A 17,199-nucleotide genomic window follows, 5' to 3' on the forward strand; every position below is an offset into this window, starting at 1 on the left:
TTCAAATGTTATCCAGTCATCAGTGAGACATGGCATGTTTTCTTGAAAAAGAAAATATTCTTCAGTGGTTCCATGGAAAAAAAAGTTTTTTTTATTGAATGTCAATCCATAAAATAAACCGTTACTATAAGAACAAACCCTGGAATCTGCCCAGGTCTCATTAGTGAAGGACATTAATATAGTTCTGTGTATATCACCATGAGTATGTATGTATATGTATGTATGTATATCATGAGTAAGTATTGTAACGTTGCGCCCTGCAACGTGGGGGTTTCACTCGCTTGCAGCGGTGTGAGGTAGCTTCAGCAACACACGTACACAGTCTCTTCATAGAAATTCTGGCAGTTTATTAAAAACACTCAGCATAAACTGCCCTCAAACATAAACAATAAGTCCATAATGGAAGTTTAGCAACTTCCCCACTCTCTGGCTCCTGCCAGCGTACAACTCTAGCCAAAGTTTCTTCCAGCACCCAGGGCCCTCTGCAGACCCCTGTCTGTCTCTCCTCCTGGAGAGATTCGGCCCTACAGCCCTGGCCTGGCTGCACTCACCTCAGACTCAATATCAGAGCCTTGTGATCAGCCTCCATGCAGGCTGATACACCCAAAGCTCCTGGCTCTGCTCTCACTTGTTTCCAGTCCACACACTGGACATCTAGAGCCAGTCTCTCTCTAGACTGCCCTAGACACACTTTACCCAGGTTCAGAGACAGGATTGCTTTAACCCCTGGAGCCACACCCACAGGTGGTAAGGAGTGTGTAATCAGCATCACACACCCTTCCATGGCTCTGCATGTAATGCAATCCTGTGGAACCACAGGTCCCAGCCAGCTTCACATTGCAGAGCACCCACGCTTCTGCAAAACATACCGGCCCTTTGTAATATAGCTGGTTGATACCTCACATACCCTCCCCCTCTGTTCAAACCCGTAGGGGAGAACACTTGCCAATGACCTGGGGCCGCGAGACAGGGCATTACCGCTGCCATGCCCCACCAGTTGAGAGGGCCGTCCAAGAGCAGTAGTCCCTGAGGCATCGCCCGACACTGTCACCAAACCCTGTCTGGTCAACCTAGGGTTAAAGGACATCCCATTTCCAGACCGTTCTCTCCCTGACCCCCTCCCAGGGTCACCGTAGTAGAGAGACATGTCCCCAGTCAAACCTACAGTCTTGTCAGAACCTAGGCTTTCTCGAGTACCCCCAAGGCTACTGTCGGGAACTCTAAGCTCATAGCGGCCACTATTTACAGTACATCGTAGGTTACCTCTCTGTCGGCGATTCCTTTTATCGCGCGTCTGAACTACTGGACCGACACGCCATCTTCCACTTCTTTCCACTGAACAACGGGTGGAAGACGGCTGCTGTCCCCCACACAGTTGGCAAAGCTGCTCCTTAATTTTCAGGTTGTCTTGCCACAACCGCTCCATGTCACATACATGGTGTACCCGATATTCAATAAGGCTTCGAATGTTTCCAAGACTCTCTACAGTCCCGACACAGACGAACGGAACCATACCAGCTTCCCTGGGTATCTTGCTCTCATTAGCAGCAGGGATTCTTAATCTCACCAATCCCGACTTATTCACCATGTCTTGCATGACTCGTCCGGTTTTTCCAATGACTCTCCCCACCAGAGCCCGGGGTACTTGGACGATATCTTTCGCCAGACTCTGCGCTTTCCTTTTATACTCTAGCTGTCTAGTGGCTTCTTCCTTTTGCAGTTGGACCTGCCACTTCATACGAACACATCTGAAGTGCATGTCCTTTAGAATAGCCACCCGCTGCCCAGTAATTTTACTGGTAGACAATATCACTAACTGTTCAGCCCCTGGGGTACAGTAGACCTCACACGCTTCCACAGCTCTCTTAAATTCGTCATGCATGCACCCGGTGGCACACGCTTCTCTTAAGTCCTCAGGTATATCCACCATGCACTTGACTACAGAAGTCTCATTCATCCCTGCCACATGCTTGTCAAGTTTAGCTTCCAGAGTCAGCTCTCTTTGGGCCTCCCCAGCTTCAACAAGTTTGGTCAGGATTGACACTCGCTGCTCCATCTGCTCCAAGGCTCCCTGGGACTTGGACTGGTACTCTGCCAAGCGACTTCGGAGCTCTGCCACTTCTTTCTCCAGCTCCCTTACTCGACTCTCAGTAGCCGGCCTAAGAAGTATCTCTTGTTGCAGATGGTCTTTGCTCATCCTCTTGAATGAGTCTTCACTTGCGGACCTCTCTGGTCTACGACACACTATTTCTGAGGCTTCTTCCAACTCAGCTTCAGAACATTTGGGTTTCTTACTCTTCTTACCCATGACCGTCTCTATATCCTCCATCATGGTTTTAGCAAGCAGGTCAGGCAGGCTCCCAGTCCTGGATGAGACCTTTGCTCCAGACTTCACCTCCTCAGAGGCTCTCTTCACTTCAGCGCCAGCTGTTTCTTGGGTCTTCACTGCATTATCTTCACCTTCCTCTGGGGTCTCTGCAGTGTCACCCTCAGCCTGGGTGTCACACCCTTCAACATGGCACTCTGTTCCTTTTAGAGTTTTGGGGCTAAATTCGCTGTCATCTACCCCAGCACTTGGTAGTTCACCAGTCTGCTCACCACGACTGTTGGGGATTATTCCTTCCCCCACACTCTCTAGGATTCCATTTCCTATACCACTCTCGTCTGACAGACTATAAACTTCACACTTTGAAATCATAGGAACCACCACCATTACGTCCTTGGTTGGCTCCTTCTCTGCACTTGCAGCGCGCTGATTTCTGTCGTCACAATGTGTCAGTTCAATCTCTGATTCCTCAGTCTTTTGTAGGATATCACCGTCTGACTCCACCGTAGCAGGTGTTATTAGCACCATGTCTTCATTAACCAGGCATGTCACTTTCTCTGCACCCTCAGACGGCCTACACTGTGCCCCCTCTCGGCGCTTATTACGTCTTCGGCGTCGGGAGGAAGTTTTGCCCTTCTCGCCCATCTGTACCACACTGTACTCGTTTGTCACCTTACTAGAGTCAGTGTCTTTACTGGAGTCATCATCACTCCCCCTGGCATCCTGGACTATCATGTCCCCACTTAACCAGATATCTGCCTCCCTTTCTGGAGCTACCCCGTTTTTAACGGTCACACTATCGGTTATTCCCTTAGTCCTTATGTCACTAAGTTGGGTCCGTCCATCATTTTCTTTGGTCACCCCTAACTTAGGACAGTAAATTTTAGGAGGTGCTATCTCCTCCTTACCACACATAACTGCACAACAAGGACCTCTTTTCACCTCCCAATGTGGTGGGGTTTCCTTTGGGCTGTTCCGGCTCTTACACAAGCAACCGGATACGTCCCCCTGCTTCCACAAGTGCACAAATAATTTAGAGTCCCAACCTATAATAATTGGGTGCAGTAAATCTGAGACTACTCCAACATCATGAGAACCACTGTCCCAGGCTGTCTTAATGACCACGCTGGATACCGGGTATTCTGTCTCATTATTGTGGGTGCAGCCGACGTGGATCTTCCTTCCAGGAATCAAGTTGACATCAGAAGTGGCCCTCACCAGGGTCACCAAGCTCCTTGAGTCTACGACCCCTGTTACAGATTCCCCATCCACTTCCACGGAACACAGACGTGGCTTCTCGTCGGATGGGTGGTCTATATTGCAAACAGGACACTTGTGGCATGAACACTGTTGTCCCTGGCTACAGTCCATCTGTGCCACTTCACCCTTGGATTTGGGATGCTCCGCACCCTTTTGGGAAACCACCCCTTTATGGGACTCCACCCCCTTATGGGCAACCACCCCCTTATGGGCAACCACCCCCTTATGGGCAACCACCCCTTTATGGGCAACCACCCCTTTATGGGCAACCACCCCCTTATGGGCAACCACCCCTTTATGGGCAACTATTCCCTTCTGGGACTCCGCCCCCTTTTGTGGTTTCCATGCAATGTCCTTAGCCCCCAGTTCACACCGTTTGCCCTTGTCTCCCTGGGCACCCAGTGTCCATACTGGCCCCTGAAGGGAACGCTCAAACTGGTCCATGGCTGTGACATCGCTACACACCGACAGCTCCTGCTGTCCCTGGACCAGGAACTGGTACAGCTCCTCCACAACGTCCGCAGGGACCATTCCCTCTTTTTGGCTTTTAGCCCCCACTGCTGTCACTGGACCTCCAGGCACATGCTGTTGGTGCTGCTGGCTCTGCAGCAGCTGGTTCAGGAGCTTCTCCATGCTGTAACGAAAAAGAGGCACAGGAGGGGCGCTCCAATGGGTAATACCCGGTGGTCAAAGACAGGGGGGGGTTAGAGAACCACTAACCTTTCCGGGTTGTACCGCCCGTACAACCAGGATCTCCAGCCTGTGGTGTATCACTGCTCACCAAGCAGGGCCTTGCAATTCCGGCTGGCCTGGAACCTCCAGTCGCTAGACTCTCGCCACTGCAGCACGGGTCCCCAACGACCGGCTGATTCACCACCAGGTGCTTGAGTGCGCAGACAATTTTCGTGGACCCGCCGATCCACCGCAAACCGCTTCAAAAAATTTTCGTGGACCCGCCGATCCACCGCAAGCAGTCCGTATCCACAGGAATATGTCCTAGGCCGTTGCCCCTAGCAACCAGGCTGCGTTGCCCCTAGCAACCAGACCGCATGCCCGCATTCTCCACCATATGTAACGTTGCGCCCTGCAACGTGGGGGTTTCACTCGCTTGCAGCGGTGTGAGGTAGCTTCAGCAACACACGTACACAGTCTCTTCATAGAAATTCTGGCAGTTTATTAAAAACACTCAGCATAAACTGCCCTCAAACATAAACAATAAGTGCATAATGGAAGTTTAGCAACTTCCCCACTCTCTGGCTCCTGCCAGCGTACAACTCTAGCCAAAGTTCCTTCCAGCACCCAGGGCCCTCTGCAGACCCCTGTCTGTCTCTCCTCCTGGAGAGATTCGGCCCTACAGCCCTGGCCTGGCTGCACTCACCTCAGACTCAATATCAGAGCCTTGTGATCAGCCTCCATGCAGCCTGATACACCCAAAGCTCCTGGCTCTGCTCTCGCTTGTTTCCAGCACACACTGGACATCTAGAGCCAGTCTCTCTCTAGACTGCCCTAGACACACTTCATGCAGAACTCTCGGCTCTGCTCTCACTTGTTTCCAGTCCACACACTGGACATCTAGAGCCAGTCTCTCTCTAGACTGCCCTAGACACACTTTACCCAGGTTCAGAGACAGGATTGCTTTAACCCCTGGAGCCACACCCACAGGTGGTAAGGAGTGTGTAATCAGCATCACACACCCTTCCATGGCTCTGCATGTAATGCAATCCTGTGGAACCACAGGTCCCAGCCAGCTTCACATTGCAGAGCACCCACGCTTCTGCAAAACATACCGGCCCTTTGTAATATAGCCGGTTGATACCTCACAGTATGTATATCACCATATGTATATCACACATAGTTCTGTGTGTGTATCACCATGAGATTTTTCAATTGACATGGAGGTGCAGTTGTTTGACCTTGAAATGTCTTTCATCTTACAGTTGGCTCATTAACCTGTTCGATGACAAAATCGCATCATCCTTAAGAGACGATATGCAAAATATGGTAACATTCCCATTATTACACAGTATTAGCAATATTTTGTAGTTGTATAGTGAAATAAAATAAGGACATGTAATGCGGAAAATTAACAATCATGTTAAACTAACAAAACGATGTTCTCAAGACTTCCACAACCTTATTAGTCTCTGAAAAACTATATTGCTGCTTTCTAGCTTAGTTATTTCACATGCCTACATGTTCACATACCTACAGTGTCTTGTGAAAGTGACTCGCCCACCCCAGGGCTATGGGACACCCGGTGCCGGGCCGGACTAGTCCGGTGGTAGTCAGTGGTGGCTGGGCCCGGCTCCGTGGCCCTGGTGGGTGTCAGTTGAATATGTGGCTGATGACTTTAATGTTTGTGTTCGTGACGCCACCTGTGGTCTGCGGCTATTAAGCCGCCGCTGCTGTGTGAGGCCACCGGGATGATGTTATAGCAGCAATGGTGGTACTGCTCCCCACAGGTGGAGCAATGCCCGGGGCACAGTTGGTGCTTGTGGAAGTCTATGGTGCTGCGTGACTAACACGGTGCAGGGCCGACAAGCAATGAAAGAAACAGGCACAAACAGTAGTCTCTTTACCTTCTCCTCTTTTACTCGGCAGAAACTTAGTCCAGGGAGACCGTCACAGATGGTATAGATGATCCGGCCGGCCTGGAAGTGCCTGGGGTGATCTTTGGCCAGTTGAGTATGAGGCCTACTCCTTAATCTTTCTCTGCTGTTTTAGGACACTGCACTTTGGGTTAGCAATTGCCCTCTTGCTGCTGGGACTTGTTGTTCGTCCCCTCTTCTGTGTGGTAGACTGCGCAGGCCCTCTCTGGTGCTTCTCTGCTGGAGCCCACACCAGGCCCTTGGGATGCAGTTGTACCTTCAGATTGCTTCTGGGACAGGGGGCTTACAGCTCTCCTGCCCTCCGGATTCAGCTACCAGGGATGGATTTTATGCCCTGGCAACTACAGACTCCGATGTCCGAGTCTCTTCTGTGCCTCTCTGCTCCCCTTGCTTCACTGGGCCAAGCTATCCAAGCTCTAGGCCCCAGTTTACAAGGCAGCACTACTCTGCGTCTGCACTCTTTCACTCCTGTCTCCAAACTAACTAACACTTCCTCCTTCCAGCCAGACTTAAGGAATGCTCCCTGAAGTTCCAGGTTCAGAGCTCCCCCTGCTGGCCGGAGGGAGAACTGTGTTGAGTGTTAACTTACTGGCCAATAGATCTCCCAATTACCTCCAGGCTCAGCATTAACCCTTTTGGGAGGGCAATGCTGTTGTGGCGACCAGGTCCTGGGGCGCCACACTCCCCCTTAGTTAAATTCAGTACTCCCGGACTGTAGAGACAAACATGACATGTTAGAACATTTCATCCCATTATGGGAGGCGCAATTACTTTAACGTTACAACCTTAAACATTACTATAAGAGTCCAGTGTGGCTCCCTGCCGGGTGTCCATTACACTGCTCCATGGGGGACCCGCCGCGTTCAAACCCCCAACGTAGGCTCTGGGCGTGCGTCAGAGCATTGATGACCCCACTCTATGCACGCCGGACGGGTTTTTCTTCAGGGGTGTTGAGCACACTGGTGCTAACTATGAACAATTTAGGTGTTGGCCACCCATAGTCCAGTGGCCCAATTGTCCATTTTCACAATCAAAGAAAACGAAAACATTTTGTACACAACATGGCAGACATTTTGCATAACTATTTACATCCTAATAAGTACTCTTTCCCTTATACAGTTGACTCCCTATACCTTAGAGGGGGTTGTCCCCGAGTGCTGCGCTGGGACCTACGTAGCTCTGGTGTTTGCCCCTGACTACGTGGTGCGTCTTCTATCTCAGCACTACAGGTGGGCCTAACCCCCATAGGTAAGCGTGATGGTTTCCTTTGTGATCTAAGAGTCGCCAAGGGTATGACAGGTTCACCACTGACAGGGGGTTGATCCTCCTGTTCCACTGCTGGCGTGTCATTTCGTGTTGGAGCGGACGATTCTTTAGGTGGATCCGGAACCTTTTCTGTTTCTGGCTCGACCAACTGCGGAAACGTCAAAACTGGTACCACTATGGCATTGTTTATTCGAGTCCAAGTTTTGGGGAACTTTCCAAGGATGGTTTGAATCATCTCCCCTTCTTTCTCTTGACTTTGGGGACTTCCTTGTACCCCTTCCATTTCTCTTTGGATTCTGCACCGTTCAGGGCACACTTTCAGGCGGTCTCGGGAAATTGCTTGATAGGTCTTGCCTTCATCTTTGCTTATGAGGCATACCTTACTATTGTCAAAGTTGGAGGGGATAATGGTGTAGGGCTCGTTTTCCCACTGATCATCCAATTTATGCGTCTTCCGCTTCTTCTTGAGGACTTGTTCTCCAGGTGCTAAGGGAGTTGCTGGGGCTGTTTGATTGTAATGCTGTTCTTGTCTCGTTCTTGCTTGAGACAGGCTCCTCTCTACGCACTCCTGGACCTTACGGTACCGCTGCTGCCGTTCTGTATCCCAATCCTCTATTTCTTGAACCGCCTCAGGCGACACAGTCCCCATCTCAAAGTCTACAGGCAACTTGCCTGGTCTGGCTCGCATCAGGTAAGCGGGGCTGCAGTTGGTCGAATTCACTGGGATGTGGTTGTACAGGTCTACCAGATCTGGCAACTTTTCTGGCCATTGGTTCCTTTCCTCCAGCGGTAGGGTCTTCAGCATATCAATAACCACATGGTTCATTTTCTCGCACAGTCCATTGGTTTGGGGGTGGTACGGTGTGGTTCGGATTTTCTTACAACCGTACATGTTACAGAACTCTTGGAACACTTCAGCCTCGAATGCAGGACCCTGATCAGTCAGTACCCTTTCCGGATAGCCGTGAGGTCGACAAAAGGATGCCTGGAACGCTCTAGCTGCTGTCCTGGCTGTCTGGTCCTTCACAGGCACTACTACCAGGAAACGAGAGTAATGGTCCACAATGGTGAGGGCGTACACATAGCCTGACCGGCTTGGTGTTAACTTCACGTGGTCCAGGGCCACCAACTCCAGGGGCTGCTTTGTGACAATTGGCTGTAGGGGAGACCTTTGGCTGGCATCGTCTTTCCGCCTCAGGTTACACGGGCCACAGTCTCGGCACCACTTCTCGATCATCTTTCTCATGTGCACCCAATAGAACCGATCACGGAGTAGGGCCTCCAACTTCTTCCACCCGAAGTGTCCTGCGTTATCATGATACGCTGCTAGGACCATTGGAGCATCTCTCTGCGGAACCACTATCTGCCAGACAAGTTCATTTGTTCGATAGTTGACATATCTCTTGCAGAGCTTGCCTTGGTAGGTGAACAGTCGTCCCCTCTCCTTCCACAGCTGCTGGGCTTCCTCTGGAGCGTCTGGGCCAAGATGGGTCTCAGCTTGCGCTAGCTTCTCTTTGACCAATCGCACGGCCGGGTCACCGTTCTGTGTTTCTTCCCAATTATGGTGGAGTAAGGGGTTGACCGAGACCCCGTGCTGGCTTGAGCGCTTCACTCCCACAGCATGCTCACACTGGGACACACCTTGGTGATGGAAAGCCGGTAACTCTATCTCTTCGAGTTCATCCATGTCTTCTCCAGACTCGGGCAAGTGAGGCATTCTGGACAGCGCATCAGCATTGTTATTCTTCTTGCCAGCCCGATACTTGATGGTAAAGTCAAAGTTAGACAGCCGGGCCATCCATCGCTGTTCCATCGCACCTAACTTGGCTGTTGCCAGGTGTGTCAACGGATTGTTGTCCGTGAAGATGGTGAACTTGGCCGATGCCAGATAGTGCTTGAAGCGTTCAGTCACTGCCCAAACAATAGCGAGGAACTCCAGCTTGAAGGAACTGTAGTTTTCTGGATTCCTTTCTGTGGGCCGAAGCTTCCTACTGGCGTACGCTATCACCCTCTCTCTGCCTCCCTGTACCTGGGACAGAACTGCTCCCAGTCCCACGTTGCTGGCGTCTGTATACAGTACAAACGGTTGGCTGTAGTCAGGGTAGGCCAGAATTTCTTCTCCCGTGAGAGCCCCTTTCAGCCGGACAAAGGATGTTTCCAGTTGGCTGCTCCATTCAAATGGAGGGCTCTGCTTCTTAGCCTGCTTTGGCTGGCCCACCAGGAGATCTTGAAGGGGCGCTGCTATCTTGGTGAAACCATCAATGAACCTTCGGTAGTAGCCCACCAGTCCAAGGAACTGCCGCACCTCCTTCACTGTGGTGGGTCTTGGCCAGTCCTTGATTACAGTGACTTTCTCCGGATCAGGTGCCACACCTTCTGCGCTGACCACATGACCCAGGTACTGTACCTTTGGCTTCAAGAGGTGACATTTGGACGGCTTGATCTTCAGGCCATATTTCGACAAGGATTCAAACACTTCTGCTAAGTGCTTCAGGTGGTCCTCATAAGTCTTGGAGTAGACTATTACGTCATCCAGGTACAACAGCACGGTTTCAAAGTTGTGGTGGCCCAAGCAGCACTCCATCAACCTTTGGAATGTCCCTGGGGCGTTGCAGAGCCCGAATGGCATACAATTGAACTCACAGAGGCCCATTGGTGTCGTGAATGCAGTCTTCTCCTTGTCCGCCTCTGCCACGGGAACCTGCCAATACCCACTGGTGAGATCCAAGGTGGAGAAATAGTTAGCTGACTTTAAGGCTGTTAGTGACTCCTCTATTCTGGGCAGTGGATAAGCATCTTTATGTGTAATGCGGTTAATTTGCCTGTAATCTACACACATTCTCATTGTACCATCTTTTTTCTTTACGAGCACTAGTGGAGCTGCCCAGGGGCTACAACTATCTCTGATAACCCCAGCCTCCTTCATTTCCCGTAACATTTCCTTGGCACACTGATATTGTGCGGGGGGTACAGGGCGGTATCTCTCTTTAATGGGATGATGATCACCCGTGGGGATTTGATGTTTAACCCCTTTCACCTGCCCAAAATCTAGGGGGTGTTTGCTGAAGACCCGCTCGTACTCCTGTACCACCCGGTAAACCCCATGCTTTTGGTGCGAGGGGGTGGAGTCGGTGCCTACATGTAATTTTTGGCACCAGTCTTCCGGCTGCCCCTTGGAGCCATTGTCTTCCGCCTGGTCGGACGGGATCAAGGGTTCCACTGCTTTAATGGTATTGTTACTGACAGTGTACAGTTTTGCTACAGTGGCGTACCGGGGCAATTTGGCCTCCTCCTCCCCACAATTCAGGACACGGACGGGCACTCTCCCCTTGCGGACGTCCGCTACCCCTCTGGCTATCAGGACTCCAGGCCTACTGTCTGAATACACTGGTTCTACTAAGGCATGGTAATCCTGACCCTTGAGGCCTATTGCTGCCCGACACCATATCAACATTTCACTTCTTGGGGGTATTACAATGGGGAGGGGGTCACTTACCCTCACACTGCCAATTTCTCCTCCGGCTAGCTCTACTTGCTGCCTCCTCATCAGGGCTCTGATCTCCCTCTGTAGGACACGCTGCTGCCCGGAGCTGGCAGTTTCAGACGCCTGTTGCAACAAAATTATCACTTCGGCAATACAATTTTCTATCACATTTGTACCAAGGGTTAGCAGTGGGTCAGATTCTTTGCGATCAATATCTACAATTATCATCCCCTGACATGGCAATTCTACCCGCCCCACTTTAATGGTTACTTCTTTGTACCCAATTTGAGGTAAGGGCTGACCATTACTAGCCACAATCGTTAAATCATCATCTGGGCCATGGTCAATGTCTGAATCAGCCCAATATCTTTTGTACAGTTTGTGGGGGATGGTTGTTACCTGGGACCCCGTATCCAGGAGGGCATTCAAAGGGATCCCATCCAGCACAATGGGAAGGACCGGTCGTCCTCCCACATACTTGCTGCGGCTGGGGTTTGAGCCGGGCTTCCTCACACCTGGGGGTTGGCTCCTGGCCCCAGGCTCAGCCCGTTTAAAGGACAGCGTCGTGCAATGTGGCCCGCCTGGTTGCAGTGGCGGCAGATCGGTTGTCCTGTTGAATCATACCGGTCTGTGTCTCTGCCTCGGGTCGGCGGAATCCTCCTCTGTCGCCTCCATGGGACGTCTTCTGGGCTGGAGGCCAACTCGATTTTTGCAGGCGAGGGGGTCATTTGTAGAGACTGCACGGTCTTGGCAAGGGCAGCCACAGTCTTGGTCAGCTCCTGGAACTGCTGTCTGAGCTCTGCCGTGGGATCCTTATCCAGGGACTGCGCCTCAGCCCCTGCAGTGGCTCGTGTTGCAGGCACCACCCCGGGGTACGTGATAGCAAGAGGCCGGAGGGGTACTGGGTCATTCGGTGTAGATTCTCTCAGTACCCTGATGGCCTGGTCCTTAAACTTTGCAAAGTCCAGAGCAGGGTTCTGCAGGACCAGGATACGCAGCTGGGTCCTGTGGGCATCTGACAGGAGCCCCTCTATGAACTGCTCAGTTAGGAGTTTGTCTTCTTCACGTACACCCTCTGGGTCCACCTGTTTAACTGCTTTCAGGGCCTCTTGCAGGTTTAAGGCATAGTCCCTTATGCTGTCTGTGGCCCGTTGCTTGCACCCAAAGAATCTCATCTTTATCTCTGCTGCGGTGCGGGTGTCAAAAGTGCTCTTTAGTTTGGCCAGTATCTGGGCTGCTGTCCCTTTATCTGTATCAGGCCAGGACTTCGCTTCACGCTGGGCTGCGCCGGCTAGCTGTCCCATTAATATGCCCACCTTCTGGCTCTCAGTCAGCGGATACACCCGGAATAAGCTGTGCAGGCTTTCTCTGAAGTCACTCAAGGTATGGGACTCCCCGGAGTACTGCGGCAGCCATTCTGCTCCCGGTATGTACGGCATGGTGATCGGCATTACCGGCGCTATAGTGGGGGCTGGGGCGACGGCGACTGGGACTACTTCGGCCGGTGCTGCGGCGTCTCGGGCTATGGCAGCCACCTGCTCTCCCTCGGATTCGGACATCTTCCTCCCCCTTAGTGAACCTTACCAGGCTCCGTTCACTTTTCAAATTTTCTTCCGGGTCGCGCGGGGTTAACAGCGCTCTGCTCTGATGGCGCGCTCCCTTCGCGCTCTTTGTCAGGCACGCCCCCCTTCTTCCTGCGCTCGGCGCGGCTAATGGCGGCGGCAATTTACAACCAGTACACAGTCTTTTACACAGTTCTTCAGGCGCACAGTACCCGGTGTGACCGGGCACGAAATCCTGTTCGTGACGCCAAAAGTTGACTCGCCCACCCCAGGGCTATGGGACACCCGGTGCCGGGCCGGACTAGTCCGGTGGTAGTCAGTGGTGGCTGGGCCCGGCTCCGTGGCCCTGGTGGGTGTCAGTTGAATATGTGGCTGATGACTTTAATGTTTGTGTTCGTGACGCCACCTGTGGTCTGCGGCTATTAAGCCGCCGCTGCTGTGTGAGGCCACCGGGATGATGTTATAGCAGCAATGGTGGTACTGCTCCCCACAGGTGGAGCAATGCCCGGGGCACAGTTGGTGCTTGTGGAAGTCTATGGTGCTGCGTGACTAACACGGTGCAGGGCCGACAAGCAATGAAAGAAACAGGCACAAACAGTAGTCTCTTTACCTTCTCCTCTTTTACTCGGCAGAAACTTAGTCCAGGGAGACCGTCACAGATGGTATAGATGATCCGGCCGGCCTGGAAGTGCCTGGGGTGATCTTTGGCCAGTTGAGTATGAGGCCTACTCCTTAATCTTTCTCTGCTGTTTTAGGACACTGCACTTTGGGTTAGCAATTGCCCTCTTGCTGCTGGGACTTGTTGTTCGTCCCCTCTTCTGTGTGGTAGACTGCGCAGGCCCTCTCTGGTGCTTCTCTGCTGGAGCCCACACCAGGCCCTTGGGATGCAGTTGTACCTTCAGATTGCTTCTGGGACAGGGGGCTTACAGCTCTCCTGCCCTCCGGATTCAGCTACCAGGGATGGATTTTATGCCCTGGCAACTACAGACTCCGATGTCCGAGTCTCTTCTGTGCCTCTCTGCTCCCCTTGCTTCACTGGGCCAAGCTATCCAAGCTCTAGGCCCCAGTTTACAAGGCAGCACTACTCTGCGTCTGCACTCTTTCACTCCTGTCTCCAAACTAACTAACACTTCCTCCTTCCAGCCAGACTTAAGGAATGCTCCCTGAAGTTCCAGGTTCAGAGCTCCCCCTGCTGGCCGGAGGGAGAACTGTGTTGAGTGTTAACTTACTGGCCAATAGATCTCCCAATTACCTCCAGGCTCAGCATTAACCCTTTTGGGAGGGCAATGCTGTTGTGGCGACCAGGTCCTGGGGCGCCACAAAAGTATTTGGCCCCCTTGAACTTTTCAACCTTTTCCCACATTTCAGGCTTCAAAAACAAAGATACATTTTTTAAATTTTTTGGTGAAGAATCAACAACAAGTGGGACACAATTGTGAAGTAGAACAAAATGTATTGCTTATGTTGAACTTTTGTAAAAAATAAAAAACTGAAAAGTGGGACGTGCAATATTATTCGGCCCCTTTAAGTTAATACTTTGTGGCGCCACCTTTTGCTGCGATTACAGCTGCAAGTCGCCTGGGGTATGTGTCTATCAGTTTTGCACATCGAAAGACTGAAATTCTTGCCCATTCTTCCTTTGCAAATAGCTCAAGCTGAGTGAGGTTGGATGGAGAGCGTTTATGAACAGCAGTTTTCATCTCTTTCCACAGATTCTCAATTGGATTCAGGTCTGGACTTTGACTTGGCTATTCTAACACCTGGATACGTTTATTTGTGAACCATTCCATTGTATTGTCTTATTGGAAGACAAATCTCTGTCTCAGGTCTTTTGCAGACTCCAACAGGTTTTCTTCAAGAATGGTCCTGTATTTGGCTCCATCCATCTTCCCATCAATTTTAAGAATCTTCCCTGTCCCTGCTAAAGAAAAGCAGGCCAAAACCATGATGCTGCCACCACCATGTTTGACAGTGGGGACGGTGTGTTCAGGGTGATGAGCTGTGCTTCTTTTACGCCAAACATATCATTTGGCATTGTGCCCAAAAAGTTCAATTTTGGTTTCATCTGACCAGAGCACTTTCCTCCAAATGTTTGGTGTGCCTCCCAGGTGACTTGTGGCAAACTTTAAACTACACTGTTTATGGATATCTTTGTGAAATTGCTTTCGTCTTGCCACTCTTCCATGAAGGCCAGATTTGTGGAGTGTATGACTGATTGTTGTCCTATGGACATACTCTCCCACCTCAGCTGTAGATCTCTGCAGTTCATCTAGAGTGATCATGGGCCTGTTGGCTGTATCTCTGACCAGTCTTCTCCTTGTTAGAGATGAAAGTTTAGAGGGATGGCCGTGTCTTGGTAAATTTGAAGTGGTATGATACTCCTTCCATTTCAATATGATCACTTGCATACTGCTCCTTGAGATGTTTAAAGTTTTGGAAATCTTTTTGTATCTAAATTTCTCCACAACAGTATCACAGACCTGCCTGTTGTGTTCCTTGGTCTTTATGATACTATCTGCGCTTTAAACAGAACACTGAGACTATCACAGAGCAGGTGCATTTATACGGAGACTTGATTACACACAGGTGGATTATATTTATCATCATCAGTCATTTAGGACAACATTGGATCATTCAGAGATCCTCAATGAACTCCCGGAGTGATTTTGCTGCACTGAAAGTAAAGGGGACGAATAATATTGTACTCAACACTTTTCAGTTATTTTTATTTTTTACAAAAGTTTAACATAAGCAATACATCTCGTTCAACTTCAAAATTGTGCCCCACTTGTTGTTGATTCTTCAACAAAAAATTAAAATGAAGCCTGAAATGTGGGAAAAGGTTGAAAAGTTCAAGGAGGCCGAATACTTTTGCAAGGTACTGTATATGATCAGAATCAAACACCATCATATGTCTACATAATGATGGCATACTTGCAGTATCGGGGATCGGAAGTGACTGGGTGTGACTGCCCGGAGATAGTGGGAGGAGCAGAGACAGTGGGCGTGACCACCCGGAGTTAGTGGGCGGAAGCAGTGATAGTGGGCGTAAGTCAACATGGTGATGGAGTTCTTTATTAGCATTGGTCTGGGGCTAAGGCCCCCAAGCAGGGAAGGGTGCACCCCTGCACTCCCTCACCTAGGAGTCTTACCCACAAACCCCTGCTTCTATTATAAAAAACTCCATGACCACGTGGACGTAAAAGTTAATCTTTATTCCACTGCATTACAAAAGGAAATGCAGGGCCACCTAAATTGGTCCCATTCACCCTATCTCCACTTCCGCCCACTATCTTCGAGAGGCCGGGCCCAGTCACTTCCGGTCCCTTAAACTGCAATTTTGTCCATAATGATATAATTACATGATCATAGACCTACAGCAACATACAGCTACATGATCATAACATAATACACCTAAATGTTAACATGTCTACAAGATCATATGCTCACACCATCATATACCTACATTTTCATACGCATACACTATAATATGCTTCCACCATCATACCTACATGCTCATACGCCTGCACTATAGTACGCGTACATTATCAGACATCTACAATTTCATACATCTACTTGTTCACATGCCAATCTGATCATATGCCTATATTATCATTTGCATGTTCATATATCGTATTTTTCGCTTTATAAGACGCACCGGATTATAAGACGCACCCCAAATTTAGACATAAAAAATGGTAAAAAAAAGAAAAATGGGGTCCGTCTTATACTCCGGTGTTCTCTTACCGGAGGGGGGCAGCAGTGGTGGTGAAGCAGGTCACAGGAGACACAGGTTGTGCTGGCATGCGCGGCGGGGTCCGTGGTGGCAGGTGCCGTGGCGTTTGTGGTGGCAGGCGCGGTGGCATCCATGGTGGCAGAAGCCACGGGGTCCATGGTGGTAGGTGCGGTGGCGTCCGTGGTGGCAGAAGCCACGGGGTCCGTGGTGGCGGCAGCAGCGGATGAGTCCTGCAGCAGGCTGGTGCAGTGAGAGTGTCCACGGTCCTGGTTCAAATGGTGGCTCAGTGGTAGCAGCGGCGGTGACGGCTCAGTGGTGGCAGCGGCGGCGACGGCTCAGTGCTGGAGCAAACCGATGCGGTGTTTTCCCAGTGTGTCCGCGGTCCCGATTCAAGTAATGGCGCCCGGAGCGGTGTATGCGCAGATGGAGCTCTCATCCAAGAGCTCCATCTGTGCACGCACACGCGCCCGCTCCCGGCGCCATCATTTGAAAGTGGGACCGCGGACAAACTGGGTAACTTGCTGCACAGCCGCCCGCCCCGCACGCACAGAGTGGCAGCCAGCAGGCTGCCCACCCTGCGTGCAAGTGGCAGGGTACCTGTGCTTGCGTGCGGGCGCAAGCCGAGTTCCTGAGTGAGGGCGGCAGCCGCCTGCCGCCTGCACGGGCACCCGGCTGCCGCCGGCACACAGCACCCGGCTGCCGCCTGCACACAGCACCCGGCTGCCGTCCGCACACAGCCACGGGTACCCGGCTGCCACCGCACGCAAGCACAGGATCCCGGCCGCTTTCACGTAGCCACAGGCACCCGATCACCGCACAGACAGGACCCCCAGGTACCGCTATATTCGGATTATAAGACGCACCCCCCATTTTCTTGCCAAATTTTTGGGAGGAAAAGTGCGTCTTATAAAGCAAAAAATACGGTACTTACATGTTCATATACTTGCATGATCATA

At 51.1% G+C, this 17,199-nt stretch overlaps 1 protein-coding gene across 1 annotated transcript in view; it reads left to right on the plus strand.

Moving 5' to 3' along the window:
* Positions 1-17,199, plus strand: part of LOC142310074 (bactericidal permeability-increasing protein-like) — a 115,555-nt gene that overhangs the window by 41,828 nt on the left and 56,528 nt on the right. The window contains exon 5 of the mRNA XM_075347541.1: positions 5,524-5,587. Within this exon, the coding sequence (XP_075203656.1) occupies positions 5,524-5,587 (64 nt within the window). The remainder of the gene's footprint in view (positions 1-5,523; positions 5,588-17,199) is intronic.

The sequence above is a fragment of the Anomaloglossus baeobatrachus genome, chromosome 5 (genome assembly GCF_048569485.1).
Source record: "Anomaloglossus baeobatrachus isolate aAnoBae1 chromosome 5, aAnoBae1.hap1, whole genome shotgun sequence".
In the NCBI taxonomy this organism is placed as follows: domain Eukaryota; kingdom Metazoa; phylum Chordata; class Amphibia; order Anura; family Aromobatidae; genus Anomaloglossus; species Anomaloglossus baeobatrachus.